Source organism: Palaemon carinicauda, chromosome 20 (genome assembly GCF_036898095.1).
Source record: "Palaemon carinicauda isolate YSFRI2023 chromosome 20, ASM3689809v2, whole genome shotgun sequence".
NCBI classification, from domain to species: domain Eukaryota; kingdom Metazoa; phylum Arthropoda; class Malacostraca; order Decapoda; family Palaemonidae; genus Palaemon; species Palaemon carinicauda.
The window spans coordinates 25,139,532-25,159,802 of NC_090744.1; the positions used below are offsets into that span (position 1 = coordinate 25,139,532).

Below are 20,271 nucleotides of genomic sequence, written 5' to 3' on the forward strand. Positions count from 1 at the left end.
ACGGTGTGACTGCCTGATGCGGTACCGCTTTGCCTCTCTTAGGAGGTGAGCAGTCGTCGGAAGACTGCAGCGAGTCCGAACTGACCCAGTGGCTACAACTGGGCCGTTGGACTTGCGCGGAAGGGACCGACTTGCGCTTAATAAGCCGCGAGACCTTGGTCCATGGTTTCTTACGAGAAACCTCTTCCGCAGACGAGAAATAAATGGGCTCTCTCGTCTTTGAGTGGGTGGGGCGATCTTGGGTAGATACGCCCGAAACCACGGAGGGAAAAACGTCTGTTCGTTGATCAAGGCCTCTCGAACCCATAAGTCGTTCGACATTACTTCTCCCCTGGGCTTGGGAGCTTGCAAGAGGTCCCGGACTAGGTGAACGACAGGCACGAACAGACGAACCCTCGGACGCAACACTGTAACACTTTGCGCATATCACTTTATCGATTTTCTGTTTTGCACTTATTTCACTGAAATCGAAACTTTTACTGATTTCTACCTGAAACACGCAATTCTACCCTTCATTAAAAGGTAGTAATTGCGAAATCAGTCGTATAATGCAGCTCATTAATACTAGCAAAAAACAGAAAACATATAAAGATAAAAAATTCAGTGGCTGGGAAAGAGACTAAACACTAGTTCAAATAAACTACGTTTACAATCTCTCACCGCACATAGCCTGGGGACAAGAATAAAACCCTAGAAACGTTTTACCTTCCTCCCCGTACAGAGACTGGGGACGAGAGTAACACGAGAACAACGTTACCCGCTTGAACGGAACGTTTTCTCTCCTCTCTCTCCCTCCGTCTCTATCTCTCTCTCTCTTTCTCTCTTGATTCGCACCTAAGAGAAGAGCCCAATTATATATCGTCAAAAAAAAACATGTTATTTGACTAAAGGAAAAAACTGAAAGGTTTTCCAAATAAAAAGTTCCTTTAATTTAGAATTTAAAACATTTAAGCTAAGAAAGAATGAACAAAACGTCAGAATCGATTTACTCTTACTGCAAAGTGAAACCGTGATACACTCTCTCTCTATCGTAACGATAGAGCGCATGTTGAACGTCCTGAACGTCAACAACTGCGTAGTCTAAAAAACTAAACATTAGTTCATCTATGAAAACAGTACGAAGACTATCAAAGAAATTCTTTCATAAAACATTAAATTTAAAAAGTTTTAAATTCTTTAAAGGCTAAATACGATATAACGGGCTCAACGTTGATTAACTTCGGTTCCAAGTTAGGACCGCCTACTATCAGGAAAGGTCGCATATAAACAAAACATAAAAATTTATTTTATATGTTTATAATAAATGGAAAGTTAATCGAAGAGGCCTAATAAAGGTGGAGAGATATAAAATATATAGATCTACAACGTGTTAAGCAAAATTACTAAAAACCTAAACACACTTCCGTCTAAGGGAAGGGTCGGCCATTTAAAAGTGAAAGAGAGTCCATACTCTCTTTGTCACCATAATCAAATTTATCCAAAACGAGTTCAAGTTTTGAGATGAAGATAAAACACCTGCATAGCGAAAGCTCAAAACTAGAATAGTGTACTTCACCAAATAGTTGTGAAAACAAATCCAGTTAGTAACAGCGAATTAGTAGGTCTTGCCGGTAGCCCGACAGAGAGAAAATTGAGTTCTGTGTTTACATTGAGTACTTAGTACCTGCACGACAGATGGCGCTGTTGAAGTACACCCCCTACCTGCATTGCGATCGCTGGCGGATTTTTAACGTAGAGTTTTCTGTCGAGCAACAGAGTTGCAGCTTATATAATCACCGGCTAAGTTTAATATTGAAAATTGCATAATACAACCTACTGTGCTATATTTTTTAAATTCCTTTGATACATATGAGCAAGAGATAAAAAGACTGCACTATGCATACTGACAAAATCCTTACCTCTTTTGCAAGGGCAGCGATGTACAAGGAGCTCAGAGGTGTAAGTTCTGCAGGCTTGAGGACGATGGTGCACCCAGCAGCCAATGCAGGGCCCCATTTCCATGCCAGCATCATGGCTGGATAATTCCAAGGAATAACTTGCCCAACAACTCCTACCGGTTCACGACGTGTCATGCACATGTAGGGTCCATCTGTCAGAAAAGAGGAGCTACAGCACACTGCGTTAAGCTTACTACCAGCTACAGTACACAGCATGCAGTATAATATTTCATACGTTCCCTTAATCTCTTTTCTTTGTCTTTCTCCAATTTTTCATCAATATTAAAATCAAATCTTTCAAGGCAGTCCTATAAAGAGTTCAAACTCCCACTCAGTAGTCTGATTAAAAAGTAGCTCAGTTTGTTTTAAGATCTAGCATGGATTGTTCTGTGACCTACTAACCACAAGGAACTGTCGCTCCATGAATCTTGTCACACCAGCCAGCATAGTAACGGATAGTCTTGATGCTGAAATCCAAGTCTCCTAAAGATTCTGTGAAAGGTTTACCATTGTCCAAGGTATCTAAACTTGCTAGATAGTTTGTATCTCGTTCAAGGAGGTCACAAAGCTGAAAAATTGCTATAATTAATCTCAACCCCTTTTTCTATTAAATATAAGAATAAACTTTTTTTCCTACAAAAATAGCAAGCAGTATAAGTAGATATTTTCTTAATAATGTGAATTGAAAATAAGAAAAAACTCTTTTGTTGTTTAAGGGTGTTAATAGTGTAACCAGGAAATTAATCTGACAAAACTATACAGCTTGCCACAAATCTAAATTGTGTGGAAGATAAAAAGAAATACATGAACACAATTCATTAAAACATCTAGATCACCTCAAATAACTTCTTCCATTTTACCTTGAACATGAGCGTTGCACGTTCAGAAGCATCCATGGTTCGCCACGGAGCATCGCTGCTGAAGGCTGCTCGAGCTGCTTTAACTGCCTTGTTGATATCAGCCTTTATAATTAATAAGGAAAACAAAGGCCTATTTAAAAAATCAATAAATATAAAACCCTCTAAAATATTACAAAAGCAACCAACAAGAAAACACATAAATTCACAAGTCAAAAATACTTCAATTTGTAGAAAATTAATGTCTCCCAAGTCCTTACTTCTTCTCCTTCAGAAATATGACATATGACTTCCTCTGTTGCTGGGTTAATAACTGGGAAGGTCTTCTTCCCAACTGCATCAACAAATTCATTGTTGATGAAAAGCTGGAACAAAGACAAAAATATTAAGAAAAAGTGTATAGTTTAATACACAAATCTACAAGAGAATCAATAAAGAGACATATTTTACAACCGGGGTCTTATATCTACCGTATGTATACTACAACCTTCTAAAGTTAATATGTTGTACAACTTTATTTTATTACAGATTCTCCTCTTAACATAGTTTATATTAAATGTCACAGTATCAAGTGAATTATACATAATTTCATGTTCTTCTTAAATCAGGTTATGGCATCCGAGTCGATAGATTAGCTTCGTGCTTTAACAATACAAGTGCAAAGAATCCAGAGGGGCAAAATCATTATATAAAAAACAGCTGATAAAAAGATGACCTCAAAAATTAATAGTCTCAGTCCAAATTAAATCAATTATTGCAAATCATTACAATATTTTATAGCCAACAAATAATTCAGGCAAAGATATAGAAAAATATCTTTTATCTGATATACAATCATAAATTTTTACTAAATCAGTGACACTTACAATAACTAACAATACTGTATTCACTTTCAGGCGCTCATCTAATGATGAAAATTATAGCTTGAAATACTGTACACCATTGCAATAACCAGCGTATAATAAAAACTTACATAATATTTATGAGAAATTATAACTAATTTCATAATACAGTATCATAATTAACCCTCTAGTGATCTCAGCCATGACAAAATCGTTATCAGGCCTATGAGCAATGGCGACATGTGTCAAACTACTTTTGCCGACATTTTTGCAGCGTAACCAATAAGGGAATAATGATAGAAACTGAAAATTGCATTAAAAAGGTGAATAAATTTTCTAAATCGCTACAGGTGCACCATCGAATCCTCAGAGTTCATTCATTCATTTGATAAAATTGCGACAAATGTTCTAAGTCCTTTATATTTTTCCTAGCTATATAAACCAGTCCTTCTAATTAGAAGTATAGTCCAGCATTGGCTGGAAAGGTCGTTGACTCACTGACAGTTTCATTTGAAATGAGGGCGAGAGGAATACACTCAACTACCCGCCTGATTGAGTCAAGTGTTTTTTTTTACCTCTGTTCTCAGGACTGAGATGGATGGTGGAGGGCTGAAAATCAAAAGAACTTAAGAGCTGGGAAAATACAAATCTCAGTACAGTACTTTGAAAATTTGTAATCTGTTCCTTTTTAAATTAAGAGTTTATATCATTAGTGGGACGCAGTCCTTACGATCCGGACTAGAATTATCTTTCTCCATGGAACATACCATTCTCCCTGGTCCTGTTCTAGAAACAAGGGAGATGACCAATAACCAACTCTAATCTGCTAGTCATATAGGGATGTAGTGATTGGAAGGGCCTCGACCAGTGCAAGAAACTTTGTATCAGATCACAGAAAAACCGTAATCTACCTAGAAAGAGGAGACTTGCATCAGAATTATTCAACCAGGGCTTATAGGTTTGGTAGACACTCTTCCATCCTCTATCTTCAGATGAGATGACAGTAGAATTGCTTTAAAATAGACTTGTTTGAATGGAGACTTAAGAATGTAGCTTACGTGCATCAGTTGTTCGGTTCAACACAAGAACTGCAACTTCAAAAGTTCAAGCTTGCAGCAAATGTTTTTATGTTGAACAGGCTGACATAAGTCTTTTTATCGTTTATATATGAAATATGTCTTGATTTTGTTACTCTTTTTAAAAAATTTCAATTAAATAGTTCATTATTTGTCATATTGTTTATTTATTTCCTTATTTCCTTTCCTCACTGGGTTATTTTTCGCTGTTGGAGCCCTTGTGCGTATAGGATCTTGCTTTTCCTACTACGATCGTAGCTTAGCGCCAAGAGAGGGAAAAAAGAAAAAGAAGTGCTATTAATACCACATTTCATTCTAGACTTCTGCCAGAATGCTACCCAAGACAAGAAGCTTTTCTGTCCTGACAGGGGCCTGGGAGAACTAGGCTATGCAACTTAGTGAGCACTTGCCAAACCCCTTCTCCTAATACACAAAGGCTAGGAAAAGAAAAAAAAATTTGGACAATGTCTCTATGTATTATATCAGGTTTAGGTTGTCTATCAGGATAGTCCTAGGCGAGCTTATAAAGCTTGAAGTCCCGCTCCTACCCCGTCAAGTAGAACACCACATCCTCGGTTGGATTAGGATGAACCCATTTCAAGTGGCTTCTTATATAATCATCTCAATGCCTCTTATGTTTGAGGGCACAGAGCTTCACATTATCATTGCTGATCATTCAGGATTTTTTTACATCCAAAGCCATAGATTTTAGAATTTGGACTACATAGCCTAGCACTGAGGCACACGAGCCATTCAAGAGCATCGGTGCAATTTGGAGAACCCCAGCAAGTACACTAAAATAAAATTTGAGAGGTTGGACCGCAAAATCTAAGAAAGTGGGAACGGAGGTAAGAGTATAATGATATACAGTAAAGCAAATGCAGCTAAGGGCTGAAAGAATGCTGTAAGGTCCTTAAATAATGCCTACAGTACACTAGGCGAGGTGCACTAATGGCATTACTAACCTACAGTAAATTTCACATGATACTGTAATTCCCCCTACACAGCTTCAGGGGTATGGCTGGTGGCTACTGAGGGTCAAAGGTAAGCCCAGGACCATGAAGGTTCTTCAGATCCACAAATAAAGTTCAACAAACTACAGTACATATAGTGAATTAGAAGACAGCAGGTGTGAAATTCAATTAGTTCATATTAGGGGACTAGCAAGAGTTTTTAGGTATACTGTACTATATCTCTTCTATAAGTGTGGGGGTGAAGAAATATAATGCAAACTTAAAAAAAAATATTCTAGTCTTTAATAATGGTATAGGTGCATCATTTTAACCCTCATTGTCAAGAAAGTTGACAACATATGCAAGTTGGATGTAACTTTGCCACTTATAAGATAAAATTATATTTTAATTATAAAATAAATTTTTGAATATACTTACCCGGTGAATATATAATAGCTGAGCCTCCGGCGGCTCGACAGAAAAACACAAAAACTCGCGAGCGATCGCTATGAAGGTTGCGGGTGTGCCCACTAGCGCCAACTATCGGCCAGATACCGCATATACATGTAAATAGCTCCAATTCTTCTCATCCCGCTGGGTCTCTATCGGGGAGGAAGGGGGTGCCTTTAATTTATATATTCACCGGGTAAGTATATTCAAAAATTTATTTTATAATTAAAATATCATTTTTAAATATTTAACTTAGCCGGTGAATATATAATAGCTGATTCACACCCATGGTGGTGGGTAGAGACCAGAGTTAATTAAGTTTACAGCGTATATGCTTAGAGTTTTTTACAGTTATATCATAACAAAACCCAAATATATATAGGTACCTGGTAAGGAAGTTGACTTAGACGATTACTCTGCCTTGTTAGTCTGTCTTCCTCACGAAGCCCAGCGATCCTCTTAGGATGCTGAAAGACTCCCAGGAGCTGAAGTATCAAGGGCTGCAACCCATACAACAGGACCTCATCAAACCCCTAATCTGGGCGCTCTCAAGAAATGACATTTGACCACCCGCCAAATCAAAAAAGGATGCGAAAGGCTTCTTAGCCTTCCGTACAACCCAATTAAAAAACATTTCAAGAGCAGATTAAAAGGATATTGGAATTAAGGGAATGTAGTGGTAGAACCCTTACCCACTACTGCACTCGCTGTAACGAATGGACCCAGTGTGTAGCAGTCCTCGTAAAGAGTCTGGACATCTTTTAAGTAAAATGACGCGAATACCGACTTGCTTCTCCAAACGGTCGCGTCCATAATACTTTGCAGAGATCTATTTTGCTTAAAGGCCACGGAAGTTGCTATAGCTCTTACTTCGTGCGTCTTAACCTTAAGCAAGCATCGGTCTTTTTCATTCAAGTGAGAATGAGCCTCTCGTATTAAAAATCTGATAAAATATGACAAAGCATTCTTTGACATAGGCAATGATGGTTTCTTAACTGAGCACCATAATGCCTCAGATCCACCTCGTAAGGACTTAGTACGAGCTAAGTAGAACTTAAGAGCTCTAACTGGACACAGCACTCTTTCAAGTTCGTTGCCTACAATCTCTGACAGGCAAGGTATATCAAAAGACTTAGGCCAAGGACGAGAAGGCAGTTCATTTTTGGCCAGGAAACCAAGTTGAAGTGAACATGTGGCTTTTTCTGTAGAAAAGCCGATGTTCTTACTGAAGGCATGAATTTCACTGACCCTTTTAGCCGAAGCCAAGCACACTAGGAAAAGCGTCTTGAGGGTGAGATCCTTCAGGGAGGCTGAATGTAATGGCTCAAACCTGTCTGACATGAGGAACCTTAGGACCACGTCTAAGTTCCATCCAGGAGTTGCCAAACGACGTTCCTTAGAGGTCTCGAAAGACTTAAGGAGATCTTGGAGATCTTTATTGTTGGAAAGATCTAAGCCTCTATGACGAAAGACCGAAGCCAACCTGCTCCTGTAGCCCTTAATCGTGGGAGCTGAGAGGGAGCGAACATTTCTCAGATGTAAAAGAAAATCTCTGATTTGGGCTACAGAGGAACTGGAAGAGGACACAGATGCTGACTTGCACCAGTCTCGAAAGACTTCCCACTTCGACTGGTATACTCTGATGGTAGAAGCTCTCCTAGCTCTCGCAATCGCACTGGCTGCCTCCTTCGAAAAGCCTCGAGCTCTTGAGAGTCTCTCGATAGTCTGAAGGCAGTCAGACGAAGCGCGGGGAGGCTTTGATGAATATTCTTTACGTGGGGCTGACGTAAGAGATCTACCCTTAGAGGAAGACTTCTTGGAATGTCTACCAGCCATTGAAGTACCTCGGTGAACCACTCTCTCGCGGGCCAGAGGGGAGCAACCAACGTCAGCCTTGTCCCTTCGTGAGAGGCGAACTTCTGCAGTACCTTGTTGACTATCTTGAATGGTGGGAATGCATATAAGTCCAGATGAGACCAATCCAGTAGAAACGCGTCTATGTGGATTGCTTCTGGATCTGGGACTGGTGAGCAATAGATTGGTAACCTTTTGGTCAACGAGGTGGCAAAGAGGTCTATGGTGGGTTGACCCCAAGTCGCCCAAAGACTCTTGCACACGTCCTTGTGGAGGGTCCATTCCGTGGGTATCACCTGACCCCTCCGACTGAGACAGTCTGCCAAGACGTTCAAGTCCCCCTGGATGAATCTCGTCAACAGGGAGATGCCTCGATTTCTTGACCATATGAGAAGGTCCCTTACGATCTCGTACAGCGTGAGGGAGTGTGTGCCTCCTTGCTTGGAGATGTACGCCAAAGCTGTGGTGTTGTCTGACTTGACCTCTACCACTTTGTTTCGAAGAAAGCTTTCGAATTTCATCAAGGCCAAGTGGACTGCTAATAGCTCCTTGCCGTTGATGTGCATGCTCTTCTGACTTGAGGTCCACAGACCCGAGCATTCCCGACCGTCCAGGGTCGCACCCCAACCCAAATCCGACGCGTCTGAGAACAACACGTGGTTTGGGTTCTTGACTGCTAGGGATAGTCCCTCTCTCAGACTGATATTGCTGTCCCACCATTTCAGGCATGCCTTTACTGGTTCGGAGACTGGGATTGCTACCGTCTCTAACGTCTTGTCCTTGTTCCAGTGAGAGGCTAGATGGAACTGGAGAGGCCGAAGGTGTAGTCTCCCCAGTCGTCCAAGTACAGGGAGGCTCGGATTCCCGATAGATGGAGGAATTTTGCCACATTCCTCATGAGCCTCGTAAACACGAGAGGAGCAGGACTGTGGCCAAAGCACAGGGCTCGAAACTGGTACCCCACATTCCTGTAAACAAACCTCAGAAACGGTTGGGAATCCGGGTGTATAGGAATGTGGAAGTATGCATCCTGAAGGTCGAGAGAGACCATCCAGTCGCCTTCCATTAATGCTGTCAAGACAGCCTGGTAGACTTCATCGTGAAGTTTGTCTTGACAATGAACACATTGAGCGCACTTGCCTCTTACGTACTCCTGCAGTGAACGTGGCTGCCAGATCATTGGAGCCATCCCTGATAGTCTTGTTCCTGCAGAGAACGTGGCTGTCAGATTACTGGAGCCATCCCTGATAGCCTTGTTTATGCATGACATAATTGTACAGCAAAACTTCAAACGCTCGAAAAAAACACCTAACAGGAGATGGTCTAGCTCTGAAGCCGACCATAAAATCTTGGAGCGTCTCATGGCCAGGCGCCAGGGAGAGTCTATGAGGTTTGAGAAGTCTATCTGGGCAGAGGCAGGAACTCCCAAGCCGAGAACTTCTCCTGTGTCATACCAGACTCTCGCTCTATAAGCCAGTTTAAAAGGAGGGAAAGCAAAGGCTGTCTCCCCCAAACTCCTCCTGGTGATCAACCAGTCGCCTAGCAAACGTAAAGCTCTCTTAGAAGAGCGAGAGAGCACTAGCTTAGAAAACAACGGCTTTGAAGTAGCTAGGCCTATTGTAAACTCTGACGTTTAGGCGAACGAGGAGCAGCAGTTACCAAAAAGATCCGGACAAAGATCCTTAAAAATCAGCATGATTTATTTAAAGTCCATAGAGGGCTGAGCAGCTTTAGGCTCCTCTCCGTCTGACAGAGTCCCCAAGGGAATATCAGTAGGAGGGGGATCAGCAACTTCCTCATCTGAAGGAACCTTGTCCGACAATTGCCGTGGTGGCAATGCTTGACAAGCAGAGTCCACACGCAAAGGAGCAACAGTAGCAGTCAAGGACGCTATGTCATGTAACTGCTTAAAGGACTGACCAGCACAACAACAGGTGCGGGAGGACGCTCGACGTCAACTCGAGACTGCCTTGACTGCCTAGACTGAGCAGTCAAAACAACTCTTGACTGCGGTGCTTGACGCTCAACGTCAAAACAAGTCAACTTCGCTGGTTGGCGAACGTCCTGAACGTCAACAAGAGCAAGCGGCAGCGGCTGAACGTCCACAAGCGGCTGAGAGTCAACACGGGACTGCATCGAGTGAGGCTCTACAAAACGTGATTGACGTGACTTTGTAACGTCAACGTCAACAGGACGAGCAAAGGCTCGTTTGGGCGGCTGACGGCCAGGATCTCGATCAGCTAAGCGGCGAGGATCATCGTGAACCTGCTCAGCAGAATAATCCTCCATAAGAGAGGCAAGCTTATTCTGCATGTCTTGCAGTACAACCCATTTAGGATCAACGGGAATGGGTGCGGTAAGAGACGAGGGTAACGTCTGTGACTGCAAAACCTTGCCTACAATAAGACTCTCGGAGCCTGTGTTACGCTTCTGTTTAGGCGTCGAGCAGTCTTCCGATGACTGCACAGGGTCAGAGCTGTCCCAATGGCTACAACCAGGACGCTGGACCTGTCCTGAAGGGACTGACTTTCGCTTTAAGGGTCTCGAAACCTTGCTCCACGGTTTCTTACGCGATAAGCCTTCGGATGACGAGGAGAAAACCGTCTCGCTCGTCTTATGGTAGGGGCGGTCTTGACGAGACACGCCTGAAACCATAGAGGGAACGTCTGTTTGTTGGTTAAAGCCTCTCGAACCCATAAGTCCTACGACATTACTTCTCCCTGGGGCATGGGAGCTTGCAAGAGGTCTCGGACTAGGCGAACAACAGGCACGAACAGACGAACCCTCTGTCGCAACACTGATAACACTTTGCGCAATTATCACTTTATCACTACGATTTTCTGTTTTGCACTTACTTCACTGAAATCGAATTTTTCAATAATTCACATTAGACATGAATAAAACTGATTTCTACCTGAAGCACGCAATTCTACCCTACATCAAAAGGTTATAATTGCGAAATAAGTCGTGTAATGTAAGCACATTAATACAAGCAAAAAACAGTAAACATATATATACAGTATATACGGAAATATATAAAGATAAAAGGATCAGTGACTGGGGAGGAGACTAAACACTAGTTCATTCAAAACTACGTTTTCAATCTCTCACCGTACAGTGCCTTGGGACGAGAATAAAAACTAAAAACGTTTTATCCTTTCTCCCCGTACCGAGACTTGGGACGAGAGTAAAAAACTGACTCGAGAACAACGTTACTCGCTTGGGACGAGAATAAAGATCGGAACGTTCTCTCTTCCTCTCTCTCTCTCCGTCTTTCTCTCTCTCTCTCTCTCTCTCTTGATTTCACACCGAAGAGAAAAGCCCACTCACCTTTCGTCAATAAACAGGTTATTTGACCAAAGGAAAAAACTGAAAGGACTAAGAAAATGAAAAATTAACAAGTTCCTTTAAATTAGTATTTAAAACATTTCAGTTTGAAAGAAGAATGAACAAAACGTCAGAATCGATTTACTCTTTCTGCAAAGTGAAACCGTGATTCTCTCTCTCTCTATCGTAACGATAGAGCGCAAACTGCGTAGCATAAAAAAACCAAACGTTAGTTCATCTTTGAAACAGCACGAAGACTATTCAAAGAAAATCTTTCATAAAATATCTACTAAAAAATATTCATTTAATAAGTTTTAAATCATTTGCTCTGTAAAAGTTATTTACGATTGAAAGGGCTCAACGTTGTTTAACTTTGTTTTCCAAGTTAGGACCGCCTACTCTCGGATTAGGGGAGTAATAGGTAAGGCCGCATATAAACAAATCATTAAATTTTATCTTGATGTTTATTATAAATGGAAAGCTAATCGAAGAGGCCTAATAAAGGCGGGTGATATATAAAATATATAGAGGAAAATCTATAATTAACAACAACAATTTATAACGTGATAAGATAATTGCTAAAAGCCTAAAACACACTTCCGTACTAAGGGAAGGGTCAGCCATTTTGAAAAGTCAAAAAAAGTCCAAAAAATAATCCAAAGTCATCAACAATTAAATCTATCCAAAAAAGAGTTCAAGATTTAAGTTGAAGATAAAACACCTGCACTGAGAAAGCTCAAACCAAAAGGAAGTACTTCACCAAGACTGTTGAAAAACTCCAGGTTAACAGCGAGTAATGGTACGTCTTGTCGATCAGACCGACAGAGAAGAATTGGAGCTATTTACATGTACAGTGGAACCTCTACACACGAACGTATCTACATCCGAATTTTCCAACATCCGAAGTAAAATTCGAGCAAATTTTTGACTCTACACCCGAATTTTATTTCGACACACGAAGTAAACATTACGCCATTGAGCGTCGAGTGCTCAGTTCTCTATTCTTGTGTGTATCGTGTGGTTGTCGTCTGTTTGGTCTGTTATTAACAGTGCTTATTTTCTTCCTTTTCTCACATTTCCTTTTTGATTTTACCTATAATCATGGTGCCTAAGAAGGTAAGTTTCAGTACAGGAAGAAGGCAATTCTTTCATTAGAATTGAAGCAAGAAATTATAGAAAAACATGAGAGCAGTGTGCATGTGAGTGATACTGTATGGCTAAACAATATGGCCGGAATAGGCCTATTATCTCGAGGATCATCAAGCTGAAGGTAGCCATTAAAGCAAATAAAAAACAAATCACCATTATTACAAGACATCTTAGCAATAACCTGGAAGAGATAGAACGCCTTTTGTTGAGAGGGATAAAGGACAAAGAGATTGTTGGCAACGATCATTTGTGAGAAGGGCCAGCGTGATGAACAGAAAGAAAGAAAAAAGTGAAGCAAAGAAAACCATGATAGCATTAACAAGCTCTTTTAAATAACACTTCTCTCTTTTTCTGTTTCTCTCTAAACACAGCATTAACATGTTCTTTAAATAAAATCTCTCTCTCTCTCTCTCTCTCTCTCTCTCTCTCTCTCTCTCTCCTTCTTCGCTGTTATAGTGTTAGATACGTCTATTATTTTTTTTCCGAGAGAGAGAGAGAGAGAGAGAGAGAGAGAGAGAGAGAGAGAGAGATTAAACAAAAATGTGTTTAGAGTACATATGATTTTTAACAGCGTCAACGAGTTGAAAAACAATTAAATGTAACCAAGAAAGTAATAACAGCTAATCTGAATTCCTTTATTAACTAAAACAGGAATTGCTACGCAGTAAGAGAGACGGTCGGGGAGGAGGTAGAGATGGTGACTGCGATAACATACCGTAACTCGTCACTGAAAGTGGTGAAAATAAAAAATCAAAAGAAAGAAAATGTAAAAAATATGAAATATAAAAATAAAAAAAAAAATAAATAAGCTAAGTTAGATTAAAATTTCCGTAGTGTAAGTTACGGTATGTTATCGCAGTCACCATCTCTACCTCCTCGCCGATCGTGTCTCCTCGTGCGTGTGTGTGTGTTTGCGCATACGCATACGAGTGTGTTTGTATCAATATTTGTTTTAGTTAATAAGGGAATTCAGATTCGCTGAAATTGTTCTTTTAGTTACATTTAACTGTCTTTCAACTTGTTAACGCTGTTAAAAATCATTTGTACACAACACATTTTTGTTTAATCTCTCTCTCTCTCTCTCTCTCTCTCTCTCTCTCTGCCTCACACTGAGGGACCTGGGGGAACCCAAACAAAAGATAAGGCAATAAGGTAAGGTAAGGCTCTCTCTCTCTCTCTCTCTCTCTCTCTCTCTCTCTCTCTCTCTCTCTCTCTCTCAGAAAAAATTAATAGACGTCTCTAACACTAACAGTGAAGAAGAACAGAGAGAGAGAGAGAGAGAGAGAGAGAGAGAGAGAGAGTATTTATTTAAAGGACATGTTAACACCATGTCTACCTTCTCGCCGATCGTCCGTCTCCAGCGTAGCAAATCCTACACCTGCGTTGGCCTGTCTCTAAGGTAAAGTGGCTATAAAACACATTTTTTATTTATTATTTCTTTATGATTATCTTTTTTACATGCTTCTTACATATTATGCAGTAATGTTATTGTTATGTGTAATTATGTGTAGCCATTTATTAAGAATTTATTATGGGTTTTTAGGCTGAGGAACGAATTAAATGAATTACCATGTATTCTTATGGGAAAATTCGTTTCTACATCCGACCATTTTCTACATCTGAAGTTGGTTCTGGAAAGGATTAAATTCGTATGTAGAGGTACCACTGTATATGCGGTATCTGGCCGATAGTTGGCGCTAGTGGGCACACCCGCAACCTTCATAGCGATCGCTCGCGAGTTTTTTTGTTTTTCTGTCGAGCCGCCGGAGGCTCAGCTATTATATATTCACCGGCTAAGTTAAATATTTAAAAAATGGTAGTGCAATAGTACAGTAACTCCCATTCTAGATATTGATAAAAATAAATTTCCTCTACTTTTGTACATGTGGTTTACAATACAATGAGTTTGAGGCATTTTTCACCGAGCTATTTGCTCACTGCCTTTATGGAAATAAAAACTGGCACACAGACAGTAACCCCGTCTACTTCATCAGCAAGAAAAAACTGTACTTTTAGGGCTTAAGTGAGGTAGCGATAAGTACGTATACAGCCCTGCGAGACTACTTCTTTCGACTTTGATACATTGAACACTTTCTTTAATGTTTCTCATCATGCTCATATTCTGGGTTTGTCTTTGAAGATTCATTCAATGAGAATCAATAGATTGCTAGGTACATTTTGTAGTTTCCTTTATTCTTTTTTCATAGCATAACCCTTTGGATATAAATAATTCTTCAGTGTTTTCATAAATTTCTACCAGTTCTTAACATCTTTTCAATTCTCAGGGCAAATCATTTAATAGTTTTGGTGATAAGAATCCAAGAAATTTATTAATACAAGAGTTTCATCTTCACTCCATTAAGCTGTATGTATACATATTCATATGTATAGCATACTCAAGCTTTCTTTATTCATTACCATAATGTATATATATAGACATTTCACTTTGTAATTTTGTTTTTAATAGGTTCAGCTCACTGAAAGATGGGAATGTCCCAATCCCACGATTTGATTTTATGTGAAAGCTCTAGAATATATTCTTTTAGACATACACCCAGGTCCTTTACATTCTATATGTATGGTGCTAATTTTTACTTGTTCAAATGTTTCTTGTTGATTTCTGACCTTATCAGGATTCTCTCTTTATTTCATCTTCATCTAAATTCAATATTACTCTGCTCATCCAACTACTGTACTGTACTTTATACGTCTTAAATTATGTTCCATGCATGGGTCATCTCTTCAATGTTATTCATATGGTAAAATTGGATAGCACCTAAGAAAGCTTACAATCAATTTCCTGTACGTATTTTCAAAATAAGTGAATATTCTATTAGGTATAAAGTATACTGTACAGTACCAAATAAAGTCATTCCTAGACATTTCTATGGAAAACTCTTCTTGCCCATCTTTATGGCTTTTTCTAAATTTTATTTTATTAGCACTTGGTAATATAGTTCAGTAGAAATTTGAGTATACAAGTATTGTTTTCAATGGAGAGACCATACAGAGCCCATGCAAGTCTCTTCCACATGGAACAAACCTCTGTAGAAAGGATTGGGTTACTCTAATTGAGCAAGAGCCAGAGTTGGAAGGACTGGAGATTCTTACAAGTTGGGTCTCTCTCTCTGCCGAGTGCCCACGTGGCCATCCAATCGAGACAATGGACAGCATACTAGGTGGGTATCAACAGATTTGGACTTTTACAAATGTAATCAGGCTGCTATGCATTGTCAACAATGTTGGTGCGATAAGATATGATAACGAGTGCCTAGTCATTTTAAATATCATATAACTCCTGCATTGCTGTTTCAATTAATGCACTAGTATGAACTAGGTGCTTTATATAAACACTTAAGCATTATCATTTTTTCCCCAAAGAGTTTATGGATTTTCTGGTAAAATATTGCACCCTTCAGGATGTACAATGAGCTACCAGCTGATGAAGATTCATATAATTTTCTTTCAAGAAATGAGGCTTATTTTAATAGACAGGATAAGAGAAACACTCTGCTATTCTTGAATGCAGGTAATCCTGATAAAAACTAATCAATAGACCTTGTTCTTTTATTTTCCACCGAGCATCAACATTTTCTGAAAAGTCAAAAGGTCAGAGTAACTCAAGGGGTCAAGCAGGCATCATATGGCCTCTGAAGTGACACCATGAAAATTTCAATCAATCAATGGTTGGATAAAGTAACAAAAACAATAGTAATAGTTTGCTACAAAAAAAACATTAAAAAGTAACTAACACATTAGCACTTACATATGGGGCCTTAACTACGGTAAGATATAATCAAAATCTAAAAATTTACTGTCATAAACTGTCTTAATCTAGACAGCTTATGTATCGCCATCACAACCTGGGCTACCAGTACATTTATAGCTAAGACTAGGGCTAAATTCAGGATATTGAAACAAACTATCTACATACATTAATAGAGTACGGCTAAAATAATAATCTTCATCATCTCCTCCTCCTACAGCTATTGAAGCAAAGGGCCTCAGTTAGATTTTGCCAGTCGTCTATCTTGAACTTTTAAATCAATACTTCTCCACAGTCCTCAGCCATGTAGGCCTGGGTCTTCCAACTCTTCTTGCGCCTCGTGGAGCCCAGTTGAAAGTTTGGTGAACTAATCTCTCTTGGGGAGTGCAAAGAGCATGCCCAATCCATCTCCATCTACCCCTCACCATGATCTCATCCACATATGGCACTTGGGTAATCGTTCTTATAGTTTCATTTCTAATCCTGTCTTGCCATTTAACTCCCAATATTCTTCTGAGAGCTTTGTTCTCAAATCTACAAAATCTGTTGGATATAGTTTCATTGTCATACAATGAGTCGTGTCCATATAGTAACACCCATCTCACTAAACTGCTATATAGCCTGATTTTTATATGTAATTCCAGGCAATTTGATATCCAAATTATACATACCTAACCTGGCCATTGTTTGATTTGCTTTTTTTCAATCTTTCACTAAATTCCAAAATAAACCTAACCCTTCTTTCAGTCAGTTATAATTTGCACTGGAGATACCCCCTTGGAGAACCAAGAAAGTGGGACCCAGACAAATTTTTGGTTCAAGGGAGGGGAAAACACAAAACAAGGAAAATAAAAGGATACAATGTGATTTCACCAAAGCCGCCTAACCTCTCTTAGTATGTCGAATCGTCCTTACTTAACCCATGAAGGACGACCCGTATATATAATGGATGCCTTAATTGATATCAACTTACGAGCGTCTATACTGTGGATGCATTTTTCTCTCTCATATGTATGGCTTTAGTTCCCCCTTCTATTGATGTAACCAATCAGTGATAGTTTACAAAGCAAAGTTGCCGAAATTTTAGGCTTTGAGGTTATGGAAGTGTGCTAAGCATGCGTCGTTGTCCTTGGGGGTAAGTGCCGTTTGGCTTATCAATCAAGATTTTGTTTTTTGTTGAAGAGATAAAAGATAAAATTTTTTATGCAAAATCAAAAATTAATGTTTTATAATGGCCGATATAATCTTAATGATTCTAAAACAAATGCCGATGATTTGGACAGCCATAGTGAGCTTGATTGTGATGATTATATTACTGATAGCAATCTTTATGATGCCAATCTTGACATTGAACCTGTTGCTTCATCCTGGGCATGTCTTCATCTGCTTGAAGGTATTGATTGTTGGAGTGATTTTATTTATACCCAAAGAAATGTTCCTAACAGTAATTCAAAGCATAATGAATACTTTTCTTTATGATGATATTATAGACATTCTCGTCCGTGAAACTAACATATATGCCGTCATATTTTTAACTAGTAAGTTAGAATGGGAGAGAGACCACCCACGAAGCAAATACAGATGATGGAAACCAGTCATTCATAATAGAATGAAAAAGTTTTAAGCCGTTTAACTTTTTTTAAAACTACGCTTGAAAAAAAAATTAGCGCTATTATAACAAACAGGAATAAGTTTTGTAATAATCCAGCTTCAAAATGATTTTGATATTTATGCAACTGTGATTTCCAACCAACTCGTCAACTTTTTAAGTGTTCATTGAAAATGCGATTACTGATGTCGAGTTCAATTAACAAGAGAAGATTAAGTAAACATTTCATTTATATGACAACAGAATGTTTCTGATGAAATTTTCAAGGCAGAAACTCGACTGGAAAAAGCAACAAACCATCATAGCACGGCAAAGCGAAATTGTATTGGTTGACAGAAAAAGTTAAGCTCAATTCTATTTAAAGTTAAAGTTGCGGGTTTTAGGTCTCCACTGAGACGATTTACATCGTTTTCCTCGGGCGACCATTAGCCAGCAGGGACTATCACTAGTCCCCTCTAACCTCCCCCCCAGGCGCCACCCTGAGAGTACGTACCCCCCAGTAGAAGGTCTCACGGTATTCGCGTCCCTGGCGGGAACCGAACTCGCGACCTCTGTAATAGAAATCCGCGACGCTACCAACCTTGCTATCCGGAGTAAATAAAAAAATATAACGGAGCCTTTGTATATCAGTGTCCAATTCCTCCCTGCAAGCATAAAAAATGGACAAATAACAAACTTTCCCCCCTTAACCTAACCTACAATCCATGTCCTTACCTGCTTACTTAACAAGGGGGTGGTGGGCAGGGGGGGACCTAATGGTCCCTTCGACCCGCCTTACACAGCCGTATTCTTAGTCGGCCATCATCATACATAAAGGTGGCAGCTATCATATATACACCCCAATATAACTGTAGATGATACCACCTTGGAACCTTCTACCCCACCATTACCTCTATCAGGATTTATGAGGGGGTGTGTCCGCCATTCTACAAAATACACCGCCGGAGCCTTTGTATATCAGCGGCCAGCTCCTCGTATGTTTCGATTAAAAATGGACATAAACTTACCTAAACTTTCCCCCCTAACCTAACCTACAAGCTGTGTCCTTACCTACATACCTAACGGGGGAGGGGCTAACCCCCTCCCTTGCGAACCCCCTTTACGCTGCCGTATTCTAGGTTAGCCATAATAATACATGCAGGTGGCAGCTATCATACATACACCCTTTTGTTTGTTCCATTTTGATAATATGCGAGGTGAAAACCAATATATATTAATGTCTTTCATGATATAAAAGTGATTTATATGTCTTTTTGAGGTAAATGTCTTTTGTTGATGATAATTAGGGCCTCTCTTAAAATTGATATCATCATGAAAAGACGATAATTGTTTCCCATAAAATAAATAGCATAAAGGCATTATTACTTATCTTATCCCTTAGGCAAGCAACAGGCTACTCTTCGTATATTACACCGCTTGTCAAATTATGAAGCAAGAAGAAAAAAATAGAAAAAAAAAGAGGGCGATGTTAAGCTTACCAGGTACAGAAACTCATGAAAATTTCAAGCAATTACTCCAGGAAACAGTAATTTGGTTACCAATAATTTTTAAGACAAATGCCACTTCAGGGTCATTTATGCCACATCAGTATAAACTATGTCTAACAAGTGTACTTTTTATTAACATTGAAATCTAATAAATAATAGCATGACAGCTCTCACGTATACATACCTTGGTATATTTGATTTCTGGGTTTCTAATTGCCATTGCTGAATAAATCCTTCGGTGATCCAAATTAATTCAGGAACGTCCTTGCGTTACTTAGCTGAGCCGGGTGACAGACTGAAGATTGAAGAAGATTGTTTACAAAGTCGACGCCGTGAGGGAGGGGGATGGAATAGATTAGAGGGTGGGGAGGGGGCATCGGGAGGGAATAGGGAGGGGAGGGGTGGATAATGCCAAGTAGTTTGAGATTCCCTGGCCCTTAGCAACAGTCCAGGATTTACGATGTGGGACAAAAGATTTATATAAAGAAATTTCAAATGCACAACTCTCCTTCCATTGAAAGCACGTGTTATTTGTAATATAATCATCTACCCATCCTGTCTCTGACTGACCACCTAATGTTTGTTCTCTTGGTCTTTCTTCTTGGTTATACATCTTACATTGCTCATTATATACATTTTTTTCCTTATGAGGCTTGTTTTTTAATAAAATTGTTTGGGTAGACTTGCATTGATTATTGAACTTTCAGCGTTCTTTCAAAAGATGAATGAAGAGGCTGTTATGCACGAAATATTATCTTATTACTACTCGTCTGGAGAAGTGATTAAAACCGGTAGTCTTTGGAGTATTTAATCGAGAAATACTTCTTAATTTGTGTAGTCAATGGCTTGAGAATTTTCACAGTCCTTTCTTTAATAAAATCGCATTTCCTTTTAAGAGGCTCAATATAATACTGCATTCTAGGAGTTTTATTCCTCCATTTTCCCTGCACTGTGCTTCTTTCTT

The 20,271-nt window shown here is 39.5% G+C and overlaps 1 protein-coding gene across 1 annotated transcript in view; it reads right to left on the reverse strand.

The window, feature by feature from the left end:
- The window catches only part of LOC137660219 (aldehyde dehydrogenase X, mitochondrial-like), a 56,724-nt gene extending 37,076 nt beyond the window's left edge, over positions 1–19,648 (reverse strand). The window contains exons 1-5 of the mRNA XM_068394935.1: positions 19,492–19,648; positions 3,055–3,159; positions 2,798–2,899; positions 2,340–2,505; positions 1,899–2,089 (exon numbers count right to left, since the gene is read on the reverse strand). Coding sequence (XP_068251036.1) covers positions 1,899–2,089; positions 2,340–2,505; positions 2,798–2,899; positions 3,055–3,159; positions 19,492–19,527 — 600 coding nt within the window. The 5' untranslated portion in view covers positions 19,528–19,648. The remainder of the gene's footprint in view (positions 1–1,898; positions 2,090–2,339; positions 2,506–2,797; positions 2,900–3,054; positions 3,160–19,491) is intronic.
- Between the last annotated feature and the right edge of the window lie 623 nt (positions 19,649–20,271).